At 35.1% G+C, this 20603-nt stretch overlaps 1 protein-coding gene across 4 annotated transcripts in view; it reads left to right on the top strand.

Annotated features, from left to right (window-relative positions):
- Positions 1-20603, top strand: part of Gpdh1 (Glycerol-3-phosphate dehydrogenase 1) — a 132454-nt gene that overhangs the window by 25252 nt on the left and 86599 nt on the right. For all 4 annotated transcript variants that reach the window (XR_011329745.1, XM_069812782.1, XM_069812780.1 and 1 more), the window contains exon 2: positions 12042-12219. Coding sequence is in view for 3 of the 4 variants with exons in the window: in XM_069812782.1 (XP_069668883.1) it covers positions 12042-12219 (178 nt within the window). In the remaining variant the exon portion in view is untranslated. The remainder of the gene's footprint in view (positions 1-12041; positions 12220-20603) is intronic.

Here is a 20603-nt window from a genome sequence, read left to right as displayed (position 1 = left end):
CGACCTTTTGTTTGTTTAAAAAAATACATATTGACAATCCATTTCAAGAATCGGCAGATGATTTTCTTTGTGATTTGTATATGATGTAGAAATTAGACAAAAGGGCGGTAAAATTTGTATCGAAGAAAAATGCTCTGGTAAAGTAAATTATTGTACATAAAATTGTTTACACTTTTCATTACGAATTTTCTTACAAGAGAATTGTCATGTCGAACCTACTCCAAGCTGCTCACATATTTGAATCTCAATAGCAAGTAAACGAATAAAAAAGAACTAGCAACCCATACTAAGTGTACGGTTGCGAAATTAAAACTTGAATTGGAGATAATCGGATAGTTGAACTGACGAAACGCATTGTGTGCACAAGATCATTTGGAATGGTAAGTTACAGCGTAGGTATTCCCTACAGATTGTGGCTAAACTATTCTCTCCCCAAATAAGTTTTCACATCTTTTTAAGAAGTTGTCTAATAAACTGTCCGAAGAGAAGTCTGAACGTCACAAGTGACGTCACAAGGCACCATTTATGAGACAACTAGGCCAGGAGATAATGCGGCAGCATGGATAAATATATAATAGGATGCGAAACTCCGGTCAGCACCATCTGGCGGCAGGGACTGAAATAAGATGATAGCGCCCAACGTCGTAGGTGGTGAACATTAGAACTAAGTGTTGGGTACATTACCCAGAGTTCTCTATTTATCCCTTCGAGATATTGCTCGAAGAGACAAGATGGCAGACAGAAACTTGCTAATAAGTGAACATAAAGTGATACTACGTGTGTATACGCAGTGAATGTTAAATAGTGATGTTTATGGACGTTGTAAAAATAGTGTTGTTGAATGTATTGTAAAGTAATAGTAATATAATAAATTGAACTATCTAAGTAGTTCTTGCAGACTTTTCCATTGCGCTCTACAATAAATACCCAAAGAATACAATCCCAATTACCTAACCTTTTGCTTTATTTTTTGTCTGTCTGGTTATATTTTAATCGGGTAGTGTAAAATAGATCGCCTCTTTTATCTTCCTGTTGGCTCCGGTAAGAATTTTCAATAGAAGATGCTGTGAGGAATAAGAATGTAAATGTTTTATTTTAAATTGGGTTAGTTTTGAATATTGATGAAGGTGTGAGGGAATACTTTCTGCACAGTTTAACATTTTCGTCACCAGGTGCGCTGCTAAATGCATGCAGTAATTAGTTACTCTTTTCGCTACTTGGTGCGCTGCTAGATGTAATAACGCCCCTCCTCCCAACAGGTGGCAGCAAGATCAATTTCTACAACAGCGCCTCTAGTATGTATTGCGGGAAATTCAGTAAGTTTCGCATCCTATTATATATTCATCCATGGCGGTAGGGTGACCAGTTCCTTTCCTTCTCCATTGCATACATAGCAAACTTGCTACATATTCCACTAATCAGACTTCATATGCATACAAACAATTGTTCTTCCTCTGACACATATCGTCAAGTGAGATGTAGGCCTACTGCCTGATAATAGATGTGCATATCAACCAGAACCTCAATCAGAGGTGTTCACAGCTACCGTCTTTTTTATATTTGTGTGGTGTGGCGGCGTAATTCTTTGTGCAGTTTGAGCGGAGGTTTCAACTTGAGCTAATTAACCCTTCGAGGCATAGTGGCTTCAAATAAAGCCACCTCCTAATTCGTACCGGCATGCAAATTTATGAAAATACAAATTGTTTGCAAATTTCATCTCTGTTTTGTGTATTTTATTTCATTTGACCAATATCCACCTCATATTTGTTAATTGAGTTCTGTGCCTCAGAGGATTAACAGTTTCCTTTAAGGTTGACAGCTCTCGGACCACAGCAGGCCAGGTCTCGGAGAACACCTTCATTACTTACTATCCATTGTAAACTCATTTTATTTTTATTTCAATTTGTATTGTATCTGAGTTTTTTAATGTACCGTACTTCACTCCCACCCCTTCTACTAAAGAAGTTTAACCGTCCTCCACACAGAATCAAGGCCGCATATACACTCATAGCAGCCTTACGGTCATTGTAAACAGTACTGAGTTACTGAGTACAGTACATTCCAGAAATATGTTTGCGTTTTCCAGTACGAAAGAGCTTTCAATATTGAATCATTTTCGTGCAGGTACTGTCGTCCATTTGCCTACGTCGCATCCCGGTTTCCTCCACCCGCTTATGCTCGCCCCTCTGTAAAGGCTAGTGGCTGGGCTGTCTTAGCTCTTTTCTGAAAAAAAAATTATGTTACGAATTGGACGTCTACGTAATATTATACAACTGTTTAAAATAACTTGAATGAAAGGGTGTCGTTAAGTAATTAACTGTCACGTGATCCCCCCCTTTCTACGACCCTGCGACGTAACCACTTGGGCGGACTGTAGGTAGCATGTATGAGTAATTTTATCTTTTCGGATCGGGCAGAAGTGAAGATTGAATTTGCAGTACGTAAGGTAGGCCTACTCTTTTATAGAGTAGGTACTGAATTATTTCAACATGAGTTACTAGTACGAAGGACGAAACTGGTAATTGGAATTAGGTGCAATAATCTACAGTGCGATAATATGCACAAAAGAACTGAAGCCTGTATCGAAATGAACGGCCACCATTTTCTAAATTTTGTTTAAATATCCATATTATGATCATTTTTTTCAATTTAACTTCATTCTCTACATTGTATGCTAATGTGCTGTAGACAGTATAATATACACTGCATAATGAATATGTCCGTATGAACACCTCATGATTTCGTTTAGTGAGAATTTTGAAGTGTGAAGCTCTTCCCTCTCACTCCTAATGTCTGCAATGTCTACGGGTTGTCATATGCGAATTGGTTTCGGAAAAGTTAAAGTCTCTTAACCACTGTTCGTGTGCCTATACCAATTTTGTCCTTAACTCACTTCCTAATTTTGCTTTTTGTTTGTGATGTCACCTTACTTGATCGCCCCGCCCTCTGTGCGTCTGCAACGAGTCCATCTTCTTGTTTTTCCATATTTTCATGACGGTTGTTGGAGAGAGTTTAAAAATTTGAGCAGTTTCACGTGTTGATATTCCAGTCCTGAACAAAACTTGAATTTTTGATCGTGTATGTTTTCGTTTCGTTGGAGGCATGGCAATCTAGACCACAAACCACACAATTAACTTCGATATTAAATCAGTGAATGCACAATGTTAAGGATATTAAAAGTTAGTTTGTAGCACAATTTTTTATGCGTGTCCATATCGAACAATTCGGTAACAGAAGTTTCTGTTACGTACCAGAAATTTTTGTTACACATTTATCATCAATAAGGCTGAATAACTGATCCTTGAAAATTATTTGTGTAAGTCGGGTAAAAGAATTCACTCATTTTTTAGTGTAGAGAAGCTACTTAGACCTACTGTCCGTTACTCAGGAGAAGACGAGCGGAAAGAATGTGACCTTCTTGACTATCGCTGTTGATTATTATAAACATCGCTCAGATAAGCATCCCAGTAGCCAGGTTATTACTGGTGCAGGAAACATGAGTAACAATGCGTATGGAAATTAAAGCTAAGTTGAACAGAAGGAGATCTAATGTTTTCTCTTACTGCAGTACAAATATTAGACATGTTGTCGTACGTTATCTGTTTACAGCCCTTCCTCCTCAGTCCGCTCTCGTCTTCTCCTGAGTCACCGACAGTACAAGTTCTGAGGCGCCAGCGTACAACAATGGGTTAATCTCGTAACTGACTCTGTTGTTTCTGATAAGAAGAAATGAACTTGAATGGCAAATGACAGCTTATTGTTTTCCAGAAGCAGTATTTCCCGCGAAATTGCTTACAGTACAAAGGAGCACACTCTAGTCAAACACGTGATAGCAAGTACCGCTAAAATTCAAAGACTTCGCGCAAGAAAAATAGAAAAAAGTAGAGCGTTTTAATGCGCTACTGCAATGATGTCAACTGATGTTCATAGGAGCAAGCGCGCGCTTTAGAGCCCAGGAGAGCCTGAGCGCTTTACAGCGGAAAGGAAAGAGACAGACGAAAGAGGTAGTATATGCCGCTTGATCGAGCTGTATACAGGCATGGCCAGCACTGATTCAATAGATAAAGGGAAGAGAACTTATTAAAACTGTATCCATGTTAATTTTTAAATTTGTCTGAGAAGTATAAGTGCATTATAAGAATGTAAGTTTTAATTTTAATGCTCATTTTTTACAAGTTTGCTTTTTTATTCAAAAGGATTGTTTTCTCAACTTTTTGCAGAAAAGTGAAATTTTCAGGTATGTTTGTTTAGTAGCCTTACAGGTACTAAAACAATGTTTTCGTATATCTAATATATCGTAAATACGTATTACTGAAGATATTGTATTAAAATGTTTGAAAATGTTCGCATGGAAAATGTTTGTAAGTAAATGAATTAACAAAGCAAATACTGTTACATCACAAACAAAAGATATGTGCCTATATGTTGGCAAAACGTCAGCTCTATAGCTTCAGCAGATTTCGAGATAATTTAATATTCTGATAACAGAAAGTTGCGCACCAATATCACCTAAAAGCATAATGCGATAAGAGTTTTATTATGTAATATTAGTTACAGTTAAAACATATACCCAGGCAACTTTGCTTTGTACTATAATATTGTTGATTACTTTTATAAGGCTAAAGATACTATCAATATCAATTTCAACTTATCATATCATATTCAGTGTCTTTCTTTGGGGTAACACTTTCTTTATGAATGATGTGTTTAAATCACTTAGTACAGTATAGTTGTAGTTATTATGGAATTTGTGTGAATATTCCTTCTTTACTCTTTATTATGTTATTAACGTTTAAAACACAACTGCAATATTAGGCTAAGAAATAGATGTTAGTAGTTTTGTTTTACAGACAATATAGAAAATAACAAACAGAAAGAAGCCATATAAAAATAACGACATAAAATTTCACGTTCCGTTTGAAGTTTGTGCACCACTGTTTTCTTAATCCAACAGGCTGCTTATTCCTCCTAGCATACCTAGCGCTTGATGCCCGCGCACGACGTCAGGGTCAGAAAAATGCGCTTGCTTTGGCATCACTGCGCTACTATAACAGTTACTTTTGTTACACTGTATAATTGACTTTTTTGCTGTCCTTAGCTAAGCAATGTGTAGGTTTCAGAGAACGTAATGAATATTTAATTTTTCATTGTGTATATATAGGTATGTGAAATAACGGTTAGCATGTCTAACCATGAAACGAGCGGACGCGGGTACAAATCTCGATTGGGACAAGTTACCTGATTGGGGCTTTTTTCTAAGGTTTTCCCTCGACTAATCGAATCAGAATTGCTAGGTAACTTTCGGCATTGGACCTCGGACTCATTTTGTCATCATTTATTTAAATGCCATTGTCATCATTACCATATTCCTGGTTATAAGTTCACGGCACAGCGTGCAGTATTCGTACAAGAACGCGACCATTCGCGAAAAATATCATTCACAGAACAGAAGTGGTAGACCTAAGCGGAACAAGCCTCGGGCTGATGTGTAAGCCTTTGGGTTCTTCCTTCTTCAAAAAATGCATTCATATGCTCATGATAAGAGTACGTATTTATGAATTACAAGTAGTTTATTTTATGATCTCATTGTGCCCCCCTCACTTCCAAGGAAATCGTTCTGTCTCCTATGTTTGGCTCTAAAATATTCTATTTTGTATTCTTTTAATATTGTAGGACAGTCCCTTGACACCAACGATAATTAACGATCATATTGGGATTTCCAAAATTATCAGTTGTAACGTGTGTTACGCTTGTGAAGATCGAGAACTAATAAAGTTGGCTTATTAACTTGTAGGCCTGTAGTTAAAAAAAATCCTAATTCGTTGTAAATGTTGTGTTATGTTCATAACTGTGCTAAAAATAAGTTAAATTTAGTTTTCTTAACATTGGTTTTGGCTATCCTACACATTGCGATGCACAAAGTCGGGAGTGCTGCAGGGCTCTGTATTAGGACCACTACTCTTCTCACTCTACATTAATGACGTATTGTATTGTATTGTATTGTATTGTATTGTATTGTATTTATTAACATTCCATGATATTCATACATTGCTTACAGCTAGAATATGGAACAAGTCAAAAAACTTAATACTATTATAAAGTCTTAATTTATAGTCACAGTCTAGATAAAATATATACAGACGAGATTTACAATATAGTCTACTAGTACAACACAAAGTTTTGGTATCAATTTCATGAAGCGTTATTGAATGTCATGAATTCACCTACAGAATAGAAGGCGTGAGAAATTAGGTACTTCTTTAATTTTTGGCCCTAAATAATCTTATGTTTTGAGTTTCATTTTTTTATATCGATAGGGAGGCTATTAAAAATGTTTACTGCCATATAACGCACTCGTTTTTGATAGCACGATAGACTTGCCGATGGAGTATGAAAGTCATATTATGAACTGTTGAATTAGTTACAAAGTTTTCACGATTACATAAGAGGAAGATTATTAATGAAAAGATATACTGACAAGCCAAGGGCATTATTTGTAGTTTTTTGAAAATAGTCCTACACTATTCCCTAGATTTGGCACCTACTATTATTTTAATTACTCTTTTTTGTAATAGAAATATATTGTTACTATCTGTGGAATTTCCCCAGAATATTATTCCAAAACTCATTACCGAGTGGAAGTATGCAAAGTATATTGTTTTTAAGGTATTGATATTTACTATCTTTTGCATAGATCTAATAGCAAAACAAGCTGAATTTAGTTTGGGGGTAATTTCTTTAATATGATTTTCCAATTTAACACATTATCGATTTTTAATCCAAGAAATTTGGTTGTTGTTGTTTCTAATAGGGATCTATTGTTAATTATTGCGCTTGAAATTTGCGAGGTTGAATTTGGACAGGATTTAAATTGAATTATGTTAGTTTTGTTACAATTTAATACCAATTTATTGACTGAGAACCAGTCACATATTTTGAAGAGAATTTCCTCTGTTGAAGATTGGAATACAATATTGCCGATATCACCTCTATGCTGACGACCTACAATTTTACATACTGTACATTTCAGACCTAATAGGTTCAATGAATCAATTGATAAGTTGAATTGTGACTTAGCCACTGTTTCCAATTGGGCGGCCAAATTCGGACTGGCACTTAATCCAAGTAAGATTCAAACTATAATTTTTGGACGTAAACGTTTAGTTAACTCTCTTAATAACAGTAATTTTCCAATTGTTATACTTAACAACACACTAATCCCTCATTCAACTGTTGTAAAAAATCTTTGTTTCTTTTTCGATAATAATCAATATTGAAATTTTCAAGTTAAAGAAACAATAAAAAAAAACCTGTTCCTCCATTCACTGTTTGAGTCCCTTAAGAAACTTATTGTCCCAGCAACTAAAACTTACCCTAGTACAAACTCTAGTAATGCCGTATTTCGATTGTTGTGACATTCTGTTAAGTGACCTAAGTTCTGAACTGTCAGACAAGTTACATTGAGTTCAGAATATCTGCGTCAGATACGTGTGCAACATCCAGCGATATGATTACTTATACTGTCCTTCGCAAGTCTTTCGTGGCTCCGACTTAAAGAACGCAGAACTGTACACTCTTTATCTTTACTCTTTCGAATTCTTCACACCTCAACACTAAATCTGCAGTGCCTGGGAAAAGTGATATAAGTCAGTTTCCACAAACCTTTTTTGATAATTTATTGACAACTTACGGAACATCTGCTCGCTTGGAAAAAGAGACCTAAGTATTCCTCCCATTACAATAATTCATATAATTCATACAGAAAAGAATCAAATCGACATAAACTAGTGTAAGTTGGTCAATAAATTATCAAAAAAGGTTTGTGGAAACTGACTTATGTCACTTTTCCCAGGCACTGCAGAAATTACCTTTCGTCTCGTTTCTCATATCTATATTCTAACCACGACGTACAGGTACAGTAAATACAGATCACTTATCTGTGGCACGCTAAGTACAATATACTTCTTCATAGAACGTCTTATTATTCTTCATCTTTTACAGTCTCCACCTTGCGACAGTGGAATTCCTTGTCACAAAGTATTAGGGGCTGCAAGACAATAAACACTTTTAAATAGCTTAAAGGATAACCTTCTTCGCAATTCACTCTAATTATACTGACTTACCGGTCACTGACTATATGGTAACTTCCTTCTTTAGACATGCATCTTGATATCGCTGTATTTTCACAATTGTCTCATAATAATCTCTTCCTGTTATCTAACATTATTTGAAATATATTAACATTCTATGTATATTATGTAGTTTAATTCTGCTACACAGTTTGTATTTCATTGTTTAATTAATACTCTAGATCATATATGTAACCAGATAGGTCGGCCTTATAGGCTTTGACGTTAACAACTTTTGTCAGGTTTACTACGCTGCCATCTAGTTATTACATAAGAGTCACGTCATAATTACTAGGGAGCGGATTTTTATGTGCTAAAAATTTTAATATATTTATTTTTTATGTGCTAAAAAGTACGAAAATATTTGCTACAAATAAAAAAAATATATAATTTTTTTTTAATATGACAAAAATACCTTACTTAGCTTGGAAAAAAAAAAAGTTACTAGGTACTCACCAACCACACTTGAGTGCTAGTAGTTCGCCGAGAATATTGTAGTGAGCAACAAAGGTCATCTTCAAATTCTCCATCACAAATGCATGCTGATTATCTCTGAACAACGACTTATGCTGTGAAAACGATCTTTCCACATCACAGGACGTCAGACGTGCATATTTAAAGAGAGGAATGTCACAAACACATACACCGTCAATTTCACCTACAGGCACACCCTCCAATACTTGAGCAACTTTACACATTTTTTTATATCCACTGTTTTTCCCAAACACATTCTGGAATTTGTCCCTTAGTACTTGTACTTCTGAACCTGGTAGCGAGTCTAGTTTAATTTTTACGGCACGCACCTCCCTGTTTCAGGCACCAGGTTTTTGGATGTTTCAGTTTTTTTATGGTGTCACACGAAAAGCTTAGATTTGCTAATAGGAAAGCCAAATTGTTTTTTAAACAACCATCTTTGAGTATATCTTGAAGGATATCGATTGACGAAGCCCGATAACAGGGAATCACAACAAGACGTATTGCCTTACTTGATGGACATGAGCAGAGGCGAGAGATTTGTTTAAATTAAATAATGTTCATACCCGAGCTCTTATCTGTTGTGTTTCACAAACAAAGCGTTGAATGAAATCATCTTCAGCAACAATAAACATTCCTAATTATGTGTTGCAAGATCTCTCCTCCTTGTCCATGTTAATTTATTCTCTAATAATAACAATGGTATGTTGCCTAGCAGTTCTCAGAACTTGATACTATTACAAAAATGGATCACGGATACACCACACAGCGCTTAGAAACACGAAGCAACCAAGAATTCTTAAAAAGATAACTTACTTTTGAGTGACATAATTGATTTAGTTTTAAAATGTTTAAAACTTCTTGTAAAAAAAATATTTAAGTAAAAAACTCCAAGGTTTACGTGTTTATAATAGATTTCCTGAAAATATGTATTTACATAATTTTTTTGTGAAAATATGTGTTTGGGTTTTAAATTTGAAACTTTATGTTCGGAATTTTTGACTTTGTTAATTGTGTTTTATCACACGCAAAAATAATATTTAATTACATAGGAATCCGCTCCTTAATAATTACCATTTGAATTGCATTAGCGACTGTACTGCCATCTCGTGTTCGTTTACGGCGGACGGGTGGCGATCCTGGCGGTTGTTCTCTTCAAAGTGCTGCCGATTTTAACATAGCGATGAGTTATCTGTTACATATTATATGATCTAGGTTAATACTTAATTGTATTTAACTGTTTAATTATTAACTCTTATATACACGTAACTTTTATCGAAATCAAATTGTTGTGTTCTACAAAGAAGCTTGTAACTTCATTCCTATGTATGTATACTTTTTGCTGGTTGATTGAAAGAGAAAACCTTACGGCCTTAACTCTGCCAGATAAAATAAATTATCTCCTGGCTTTGTTGCCTCATGAGTGATGCCTTATTGATTGGTGTCACTTTTAAGGTTCAAATTTGTCTTCGGTCAGTTGATTAAACAACATTGTTTTCTCTGAAGTAGGGAGATTATTAGTGTAGGAATACTCATTATCATTAGTTGGCATAACAACGATCATTAGGATAGATAACAATTCCAATTAACGTCTTGTGTTCTTCAATGTGTAATATGTTTGCGTATCTGTGTATGTATATCATCACACATTTATAATGACTGTATAATGACTATAAAGTTTATGTAAATGTAGGCACAATTAGCCTGCACATAGACCTATTGCAGAATTACGAATAAGTTAATGATATTCAAAAGTCCGTAAAGTCAATATACAATAAGAATATAAATATACTAGTGGCTTGAGCAGCAAATGCTGCAAACTAAGTTCATCAGACGTTCAAATAAAAATTTTTCAGATTTATTTTCTATGAAGAATACCAGAAATTTTGAAAGTTATTTGCTTCCATAATAATGAAACATACTTCCTCTGAATGGTTTATTTTTATGTCAAATACCTTTTTCTAGAACTTAACCACCTTCAGTTTTTGAGTTTCAACGCGAAAACGCAAGTAACAATGTCAGGACGATCAGTGGGTTCTTCATGTGGGAGTAAAGCAATGGCTATTTCAGGTCATTGCGGATTGTAGGTAAAAGTTAAAGAAAATGTCAGATTTGCTATACTTTCGAACAATAGACATAGCATCTTGGTATAGCTGCTGCATGTAGAGCTTGAAATGTAGAGAGTAAAATCATTTTATCCTGCTAAGAGATCTCGCTGAAATGATCGGGAGACTCCAAAATTTTGTAGGTCTCATATTTTATCAGTAATACCTTTTGGTCTTTCCTTAGGAACTATAATTTTTGCGCTCTCTCGAGCCAATGCTGAAGACAATGACGCATATAAATATCTACAACACGCCGCCATTAAATATATGAAAAAAGCCAACCCATTTGATTAATAACTATAAAAATATTTGACTTTTAATAGCAATATTATTATCTTACGTAAGTTTTGTAATTATATAAAATAGCCGCCACTCAGTAAATTATAGAAATGAAGATCTAATTTAAGATATTCTCTACATCTAGTTATTAACCCCAAAAGTTTCACTTTCATATCATCAATATAGCATTAATATGTATAATTAATGAAAAATAGTCGCATCATGTCATTTATTATAATAAAATTTAATTTCTAATGGTAATAATGTCATCAAACCACTTCACGTTTGTAGATTTTAATATCCAATACACAGCTGTACTCAGAAAATTACGCACCACAGAATCAGACCTGCAAATCATTTTTTATTAAGACTTGAAGTTTTTAATAACCAATTGAATTTGAACTGTACATATGTCAGCAATCCTTCGTGTAATAGCCTATTGTTTATTGTAGTGTGTTTGTGTTTTTTTTTCTGAAAAATCATTATTTCTCAAAACTGTCGACAGATGGATTTTGGAAAATAGGAAAATGATGTAGGAAAATTAACATTTCACTGAAATCTACTATTTTTCTGAAAACTTTGGGTTCCAAGCTTCAAAATAAGGGGTCATTTATTAAACTCCGTTCAGCCGTTTTCCCGTAATTTCCATTACCAGTTAAAATTATATACATATATAGATTATGCTTCTCTTGTCGTACTCTGTGATCCAGTGGTTACCATTAAAGCCGAGATTGAGACACGATAGAGCGATGGATTTTTAAGCCTGAGAGTAAAGCTGGGGATTCTGTGTCACAGATTTACGGCACAAAAGGGAACTTTACTGCACTATACCCCTGATGCCGATAATTTCTCACGCACGTTAAAATTTGGAGGGAACACAATGGCCGAAGTGCGCCTGAATTTTTTCCTCTTTTCGCCAGTAGGCCTAATCCATTGACAATTATACATTCAGTAAAAAAAAAAGTTGCTTCTTTGTGTAAATTTATACTGCTTTAAATTTTACAGTAATGTTCGTTTACAAATGAATGTAACTCTTCTTTCATTTTCTTTTTAGGGGTTCAGCAATTGCAAAAATAGTTGGTTCAAATGCCCAACAACATGCCCATATCGATGAACGTGTTACAATGTATGTATATGAAGAGATGATAGATGGGAAGAAACTAACCGAAATCATCAATGAAACACACGAAAATGTGAAATATCTTCCAGGGATAAAATTGCCTCCCAATGTGGTAAGTCTTTATTCCTTCATTGTTTCATGTTGATAGGTTTGGTGTTGGAGTGGAGTGAAGTGAAGTTTTTCCATTGCTGGTGATAAAATATAATTGCACGATGTTTCGAAGATTGATTCTATCTTCGTCATCATATCAATCCACCATTGCTCTCCCCGTCATTCAGATCTACATGTTAATACGATTTTTACATTAAGCAGCGTAATTTGAGAACATTTTTATTTTTGGGAGGATAAATGCCTATTGGTGGCTGGGAAAATGGACATGTCACTAGAATACATGCCGCAACACAACTTTCGTGTATCATTGTGTTACTTGGTCCAACTGAGATTACTACTGTAAGTTGTATGGTGTTGTTAACGTTCTTTCGTCCTAGTTGAAATATTTGAAAGTGAAAATTTTTGAAGCAAAAATAACTACAGTTACTGACACAGCTTTCTCTGTCAACATGACAGACAGAACTTTAGAAAGCGTGTGTTTGCTTTATTACGTTTCGTTCGTTCATCAATTTATTTCGTTTCGTTCATTCATTTCCTTTTGTTCGTTCATTCAATTGGTCGTTCATTGAATCAGTCGTTCTTTTGGTCGTTGACTCATTCGTTTTCTGTCATAAAATATAAAGCCCCTTAAACACGATCTCTTGATAATTTCCAGAAACTTCCACTTACGATAATATAATATAATATATAATATAATATAATATAATAATAATAATAATAATAATAATAATAATAATAATAATAATATATGTAATAATATATTAGTACATTATGCAACGAGCCTATAATGGTAGTAATTTTCTTACGAGCGCCTTAATTACCATTATAGTCAAGTTTCATACGACTTTTTATGCTCGACCATATTTCTAACCTGAAATTATTCATAAGTATTCATGTTATTCTTATCTGACTGAGGAGCGGAACTGACCTTGTGCAATACCTCGTAAATTGTGAGATGTGCGCAGACGCGAAAGTATTGATTTTTTCCGAGAAACAAATGTCGGCATAGGTGATTTATTGATTTATTGTTGTCTTTCGATTGCATATCCGAGAATAATCGATACTTGCGCTTTCATATTGCTACAATGGTATTTTCTGATTGGTGGAACACCTGAACTTTAATGAATAGGTGTACTTTAATGAGGTCCATTAAAGGGCTGCTACCAGGTGTATAATTACTACATTTCGGCATGGTCGAGCATAATAGTACATTATGCAACGAGCCTATAATGGTAGTAATTAAGACGCGAGTATGTTTATGAAACGAGCGCAAGCGAGTTTCATAATTTTCATACGAGCGTCTTAATTACCATTATAGTCAAGTTTCATACGACTTTTTATTCTCGACCATATTGATTTTTTCTGGCAATTGGTGAAGAGAATTTGCGGGAATGTGCTTTGTGAAAGGCTGGAAGATGACGGTGAATTGATGTTAATTTGTGTGTTGTTTTTTTCGACTGAGTTTAATATTGTCTAATCTCGCGCTAGTTGTCTTTCGATTGCATATCCGAGAATAATCGATACTTGCGCTTTCATATTGCTACAATGGTATTTTCTGATTGGTGGAACACCTGAGCTTTAATGAATAGATGTACTTTAATGAGGTCCATTAAAGGGCTGCTACCAGGTGTATAATTACTACATTTCGGCATGGTCGAGCATAAAATATATCATATCATTACCAGAGGTAAGAAGTTCGTACCGAAACTGTTAGGTTGTGTGAGCTTGGACTGTATATCCACCGAATGAAAATAATATTAACGCTGCTTTCACCATCAGTAGGGTAGTAACCAAACTTGTCTTTGTACCTTATAATAAGAAACAAAATAGACCAATAATATTATATTGACAATCAGAATCTTCGTAATTTTCAATATAAAATTATTTGCCCATACGTATAAGAATAACAAAAAATACATAATTATATCAATTACAATTAATAATAATGTACATTTCCAGTTTATCAAAAGAGATACTTTTTTATGTTACTTACTTACTTACTTACTTACTTACTTTCTTTTAAGGAACCCGGAGGTTCATTGCCGCCCTCACATATGCCCGCCATTGGTCCCTATCCTGAGCAAGATTAATCCATTCTCTATCATCATATCCCACCTCCCTCAAATCAATTTTGATATTATCCTCCCACCTACGTCTCGGTCTCCCTAAAGGTCTTTTTCCCTCCGGCCTCCCAACTAACACTCTATATGCATTTCTGGATTCGCCCATATGTGCTACATGCCCTGCCCATCTCAAACGTCTGGATTTAATGTTCCTAATTATGTCAGGTGAAGAATACAATGCGTGCAGTTCTGTGTTGTGTAACTTTCTCCATTCTCCTGTAACTTCATCCCTTTTAGCCCCAAATATTTTCCTAAGCACCTTATTCTCAAACACCCTTAACCTATGTTCCTCTCTCAAAGTGAGAGTCCAAGTTTCACAACCATAAAGAACAACCGGTAATATAACTGTTTTATAAATTCTAACTTTCAAATTTTTTGACAGCAGACTGGATGATAAAAGTTTCTCAGCCGAATAATAAGAGGCATTTCCCATATCTATTCTGTGTTTAATTTCCTCCCGAGTATCATTTATATTTGTTACTGTTGCTCCCAGATATTTGAACTTCTCCACCTCTTCAAAAGATAAATTTCCAATTTTTATATTTCCATTTCGTACAATATTCTGGTCACGAGACATAATCATATACTTTGTCTTTTCGGAATTTACTTCCAAACCTATCTCTTTGCTTGCTTCCAGTAAAATTCCCGTATTTTCCCTAATCGTTTGTGGATTTTCTCCTAACATATTCACGTCATCCGCATAGACAAGCAGCTGATGTAACCCGTTCAATTCCAAACCCTCTCTGTTTTCCTGGACTTTCCTAATGGCATACTCTAGAGCAAAGTTAAAAAGTAAAGGTGATAGTGCATCTCCTTGCTTTAGCCCACAGTGAATTGGAAACGCATCTGACAGAAACTGACCTATACGAACTCTGCTGTACGTTTCACTGAGACACATTTTAATTAATCGAACTAGTTTCTTGGGAATACCAAATTCAATAAGAATATCATATAAAACTTCTCTCTTAACCGAGTCATATGCCTTTTTGAAATACATGAATAACTGATGCACTGTACCCTTATACTCCCATTTTTTCTCCATTATCTGTCGAATACAAAATATCTGGTCAATAGGTGATCTATTACGCCTAAAACCACACTGATGATCCCCAATAATTTCATCTACATATGGAGTTAATCTTCTCAAAAGAATATTGGACAAAATTTTGTACGACGTCAACAAAAGTGATATTCCTCGAAAGTTAGTACAGTTAGTCTTGTCCCCCTTCTTAAAGATAGGTATGTTATGAAAAAAAAAATTGTATCCTGAAAATGTTCCTCCTGCGTCCCTTACTGTATCAGCAAGTGAACAAACGCAGCTTTGTGAATCTTACAGTGCATTTCATATATGACATATTACTACATTAAACCCATAATTATTTTCAAGAACACTTTTCATTTTTGCTTCAGTGACTATTGAGACTTCTGCGGATATTCAAAAAGTAATTATTCTTCCAGAGCTCGCGGCGTCGGTCATTTCTGTATTTCCGGAATGCAGTAGAGTGATTGCTGCAGGCAATTGTTAGAAGGGATTTTTTTTTATAAATAATTGATTAAATGGCGATCTTACTCGTGTTAATTATGTAAGCATGTGCGGCTTACAGCTGTTTCGGTGCTACTTGACACCATCAGATTGACACCATCCTCAGAGCCTTCTGATGGTGTCAAGTAGCACCGAAACAGCTGTAAGCCGCACATGCTTACATAATTAACACGAGTAATATCGCCATTTAATCAATTATTTATATTCATGTGTTAAAGTTAGTGTACGAAAGATTCAACATGGATTTTTTTACTTTGTTATTTAACGACGCTGTATCAACTGCGGGGTTATTTAGCGTCCATGGAATTGGTGATAGTGAGATGATATTTGAGGAGATGAAGCCAAGAATTCGCCATAGGTTACATGACATTCTCCTTACGGTTCGGCAAAACCTCGGAAAAACCCCAATCAGATAATCAGCCCAAGCGGGAATCGGACCCGCGCCCGAACGGAACCCCCGATCGGCAGGCAAGCGCCTTAGCGGACTGAGCTGCGCTAGTGACTAGAAGGGATATTAAAACATACTAACACTATACATAGATCGAGAAAGAATACAATATTACTGTACGTCTACTTGAGTCAGATTTTGAAGTATAGTCCGGGTCAGCTTACTTTATACCCTAAGGGTGAAACCTAACCATTTTTCCCCCATTACTACATATGCTAGTGGATTGTGGTGATTTTCTAGTTTGCAGGTTGAATTTTCTTTTGCCAACTTCGTTTCGAATTTCGATATTGACAAATACTACAAATAGTAGTGATTTTGTAACTGGTATGTTGGCAGCTGAGACAAATATCGACAATATTTGCCGGTACTGGAGTTCTATGTTATTAAAATTGTACTAGATTTCTGAGCCGGTTACTGGAAACTGGAGAAATTTGAACATACTAATAATTAACTAATATCAGTATTAATATTAATACATAATAGTTATTTTATGTGTTGCGTTGTGGTTATAATTCAAGACTATAGTCAGATAAGTTTTTGGAGTTAGTATTAATAATTTCATGTGGTCAAACAAAATATATTTTTAGGTTAGGTTTCGTGAGTCAATTGTTTAGTCAAACCATTAATTTCGTATTGCCAGACAAAATATTTGACATTTGATCCCTTTCTCGTATAGTTTGCGTATGAAAATATGTTACAAATTATTGAATTATTTAGAATATCCTTCCAACATAAAGTATGGTAAGTAAATAAGTCATTTAGTACATAGGGTCGTGTGATATGTAGTAACAGTTGGCAACACGGCAATATTTGCTGTTTAGGAACTGTTCTCATGTGACCCTCACTATAGAATGTTTCTCTTTATTGCTGTATTTTCCATGCAAAGGAAGGGTATTTCACGCTATATATTAATTATATACAGTAATTTCGTAGCAGTGTCCCTGAACTAATATTTGTTTTGTAGATTATATTTTCACATTACATAATTTCCAGTAAAATTTTTCTCCACTTATTGAGATATGATTATCAGTATACTAAATCTTGAAATATGGCGTTCAACTTCGTGTGATTGGAAGATACAAATTCTGCCATGTTAAAACCACTCGCTAAAATAAATACCTAACTTCACTGTTACATTAGCACGTTATGAAACTCAGTGGCGGCTCGTGAACTTGTGGATTGGGGGAGCTGCAGTAGATTTTGGTACATACAAATTTCACTTCTTGATATCATTACTAATAAGTATAGGACAGAAATAAATGCACTACATATCGAAAAATCAAAATTTCCTGACTTAGTTGGGAGATGTCTGTGGCATCATTAGCCATAATCGCTAAACAAAACTAATACCATCGATTTCAGTCTGAATATCAGATCGGCAGACACTCAACATCCAATCTACCAGTTCATTCTGAATTGTTTTAGAACTACCTTTAAACAGTGGCATGTTCCAAATGATTTTTGAGAGGCTCGTTTAGATTACTCACGAACTGTAGCAACCCACGAAATACACCAGAGTTCTTCGAATCGTTTTTTTCATCATGTCCCCTAAGGGAAGTTCATATTGGCCACAAAATCAATATTTTAAAAATAATTTCACGATTTTTTCTCATTTCTTGATTATGTTTGAGAATGTTTGTTCTGTTCGCTTCACTTAGTTGCGCAGAAATATTAGTTTTGCCTAACATAGCCAATGAAACAACATTTTTCAGGCGAGACTGAGAAGATTCGTGCTTTTTAATTTTTAGGGGCAAATGTCCTAAATCTGTCACACCACTCCTAGTCTATGCAGTATCACCACCGAAGAGGAGGCAAAGAAAACAAAATACAGAATTTTTTTTGTTCACATCCATGTAACCACAAATGCTTAGCGTAAATTTCATTGTTATACTTCCTTACATATTATATCCACTATTTCGGCTGGATGAAGCTTAAGTAAGATTTAAGTCGGGTAACGAACGACCATTTAATTTCACTTCATTACATCAATATTCTCCGCAAGGGAAAGTTGAGAAAAATAAAATTAATATTCTGTAATTCACACACACTCATGCTTGCACATTTGCACTGGTTAAGTTACGGTACTAAGACGTCACACCAAAGCAATGTTCTAAAAGTGGAAAAGAAGTCTCTTTCGTATTTTATGTGGTATATTAAAAGGATTCTACTCGTGCAATCATTTTGAGTTAGGTAAATATTAGGTTCTGCTGGAGGCTGGATATATACGTAATAATAAGGTAAAAGAGAATATTAATGTCGTTATATTAACTCGATAAGATTCTACAACAGTAAGTATGTGAAGAGAAAATAAAAATTTTGTCATTAAGTTTCAAGGGAATAGAGAAACCATTTGACGTAGCATTACAATAGCGGTGTGGGAGGGGAGGAAAGATCTTCCCTTGTCGCCTGGCTCTGCAAGCCACTGCAGCGAAATATGGGTTTTAAACAGCGGCAGTTTCCCTCTGCTTCCCTTCACCTCTCTACCCCCTGACCTAGCAAGACACACTCTCTATGAGCTGTCCCACCCTGCAGATCCCAGAACGACTTTGAATGCAGTGTCAATTCAAATACAGTCGACGCGCAAAAAGACTATGCATAAGATAATAGTACATATTCCCGGCCTGATGAAATATAAAGCAATTTACCAATAAAAGCTGTAACAATTCTTCTACAAATTAAAATAAATATTATTTTTATTTTCGTGTCAAAGCAGGGAGTGCTGCAGCTCCGCAGCCCCTGAATATCATTATAGTTTGCAACATTTTTTTTTTACGATTTTTAGTAACTATGATTAATTTTTTTAAATGTTATGCTTGCCTACATTATCATTTTAATTGACGTTTTCTTGAGTGACGATAGTCAAAAAGATAGTGTACAAGGTCTCATGTTCAAGTTGCATAACTGAAATTATCTCTTCTGGAGGGAATAACACGCTTCTATTAATGTCGTGTCATCTATTTTGTAGCAAGGTACTTTCTACCAAGGTCCAAATGTGAAGCACGAACGATTAAACATTCCATTGTATTTTGGACTCAGGAGCTTAAGAATCTTAAGATAGGAAGAGGAAATGATTCATAAGAATCGCTTCAAGGTTGTATCTCATTGACCTTAAGAAAGTGTTCATGGCATTACAGTGAGAAGTTGGACTGGGTCCAAAATATATAATAAAAGATTTATTTAGTCTGGACGTTAATATCTTGAGATAGCACTTCACAATGTAGTAAGCTGATATGAATATGAAGCAGATCTCCTGTCCGTACTAATACAGCCACTGTAGACCGTACTACATAGAAGTTCGATGACGAAGAATATTATTTAAACGTTTACTGAAGAACCATTATAAACATAAAATGAAGACAATTGTTTTGAATTATAGTAAATTTATTTTTTGTAATTTGCTTCAAAAGAAAACAATTTTTTAATTAAACATGTAATATTTCGAAAAAAATCGCGAAACAAGCTTAATTAGGCCCGATAAAAGTTACTGAAATCAGGGATGGGTAAGCAGAGAAGGAGAGGGAGGATATAATGAAGTAAATTAACAGGTTTTAATCGGAAAAACACACAAACAAACAAACAAACAAACAAGCTTGCGCGCACGCACAGAGAGAGAGAGAGAGAGAGAGAGAGAGGGGGGGGGGAGAAAGAGTGAGTGAGTGTGTGTGCGTGTGTGTTTTTATAAAGTGCAGATTGAAGTGGCAAGAGAATACATTAAAATAAGTAAAAACCTATTACGCGTTTTGTAATTAAGTACATGGTTAATTAGGAAATTAGGCTTAAACTCTGCATAGTTTGGCAATTGCTCATTGTTGGCTGACCTACTAATACACACACACACACACACACTCAGTCTGAGTAGCAGTGTTCCTTCACTGCAGTAGGGTTGCCAGACTTCCAGATGGCAGGAAATAATGATAAGTTGTATTGTATTGTATTGTTTTCTATTTATTAACATGCCATGGTATTCATACATTGCTTTACAGCTAGAATGTGGAACAAGTGAAAAAACTTAATACTATTATAAAGTCTTAGGGTGCTGTGCATAGACATTTCGCTAGCTCGCGCTACGAGCGTGCTAAACTAGCCCCGGCTATCGACTGATTACTTGCACAGGATTCATATCACATCATATCGCTAACACTGATTTATTAATACGAAAAACGTTAATTCGCTGATCATCCACCGGAAGCCCGCGCTAGGAATGTCTATGAATAATATGGCCTTTAATTTATAGTCACAGTCTAGATCAAATATATACAGACGAGATTTAG

This window comes from Periplaneta americana, chromosome 16, assembly GCF_040183065.1.
Source record: "Periplaneta americana isolate PAMFEO1 chromosome 16, P.americana_PAMFEO1_priV1, whole genome shotgun sequence".
Classification (NCBI taxonomy): Eukaryota; Metazoa; Arthropoda; class Insecta; order Blattodea; family Blattidae; genus Periplaneta; species Periplaneta americana.
This window is presented reverse-complemented; position numbering and strand designations above follow the sequence as displayed.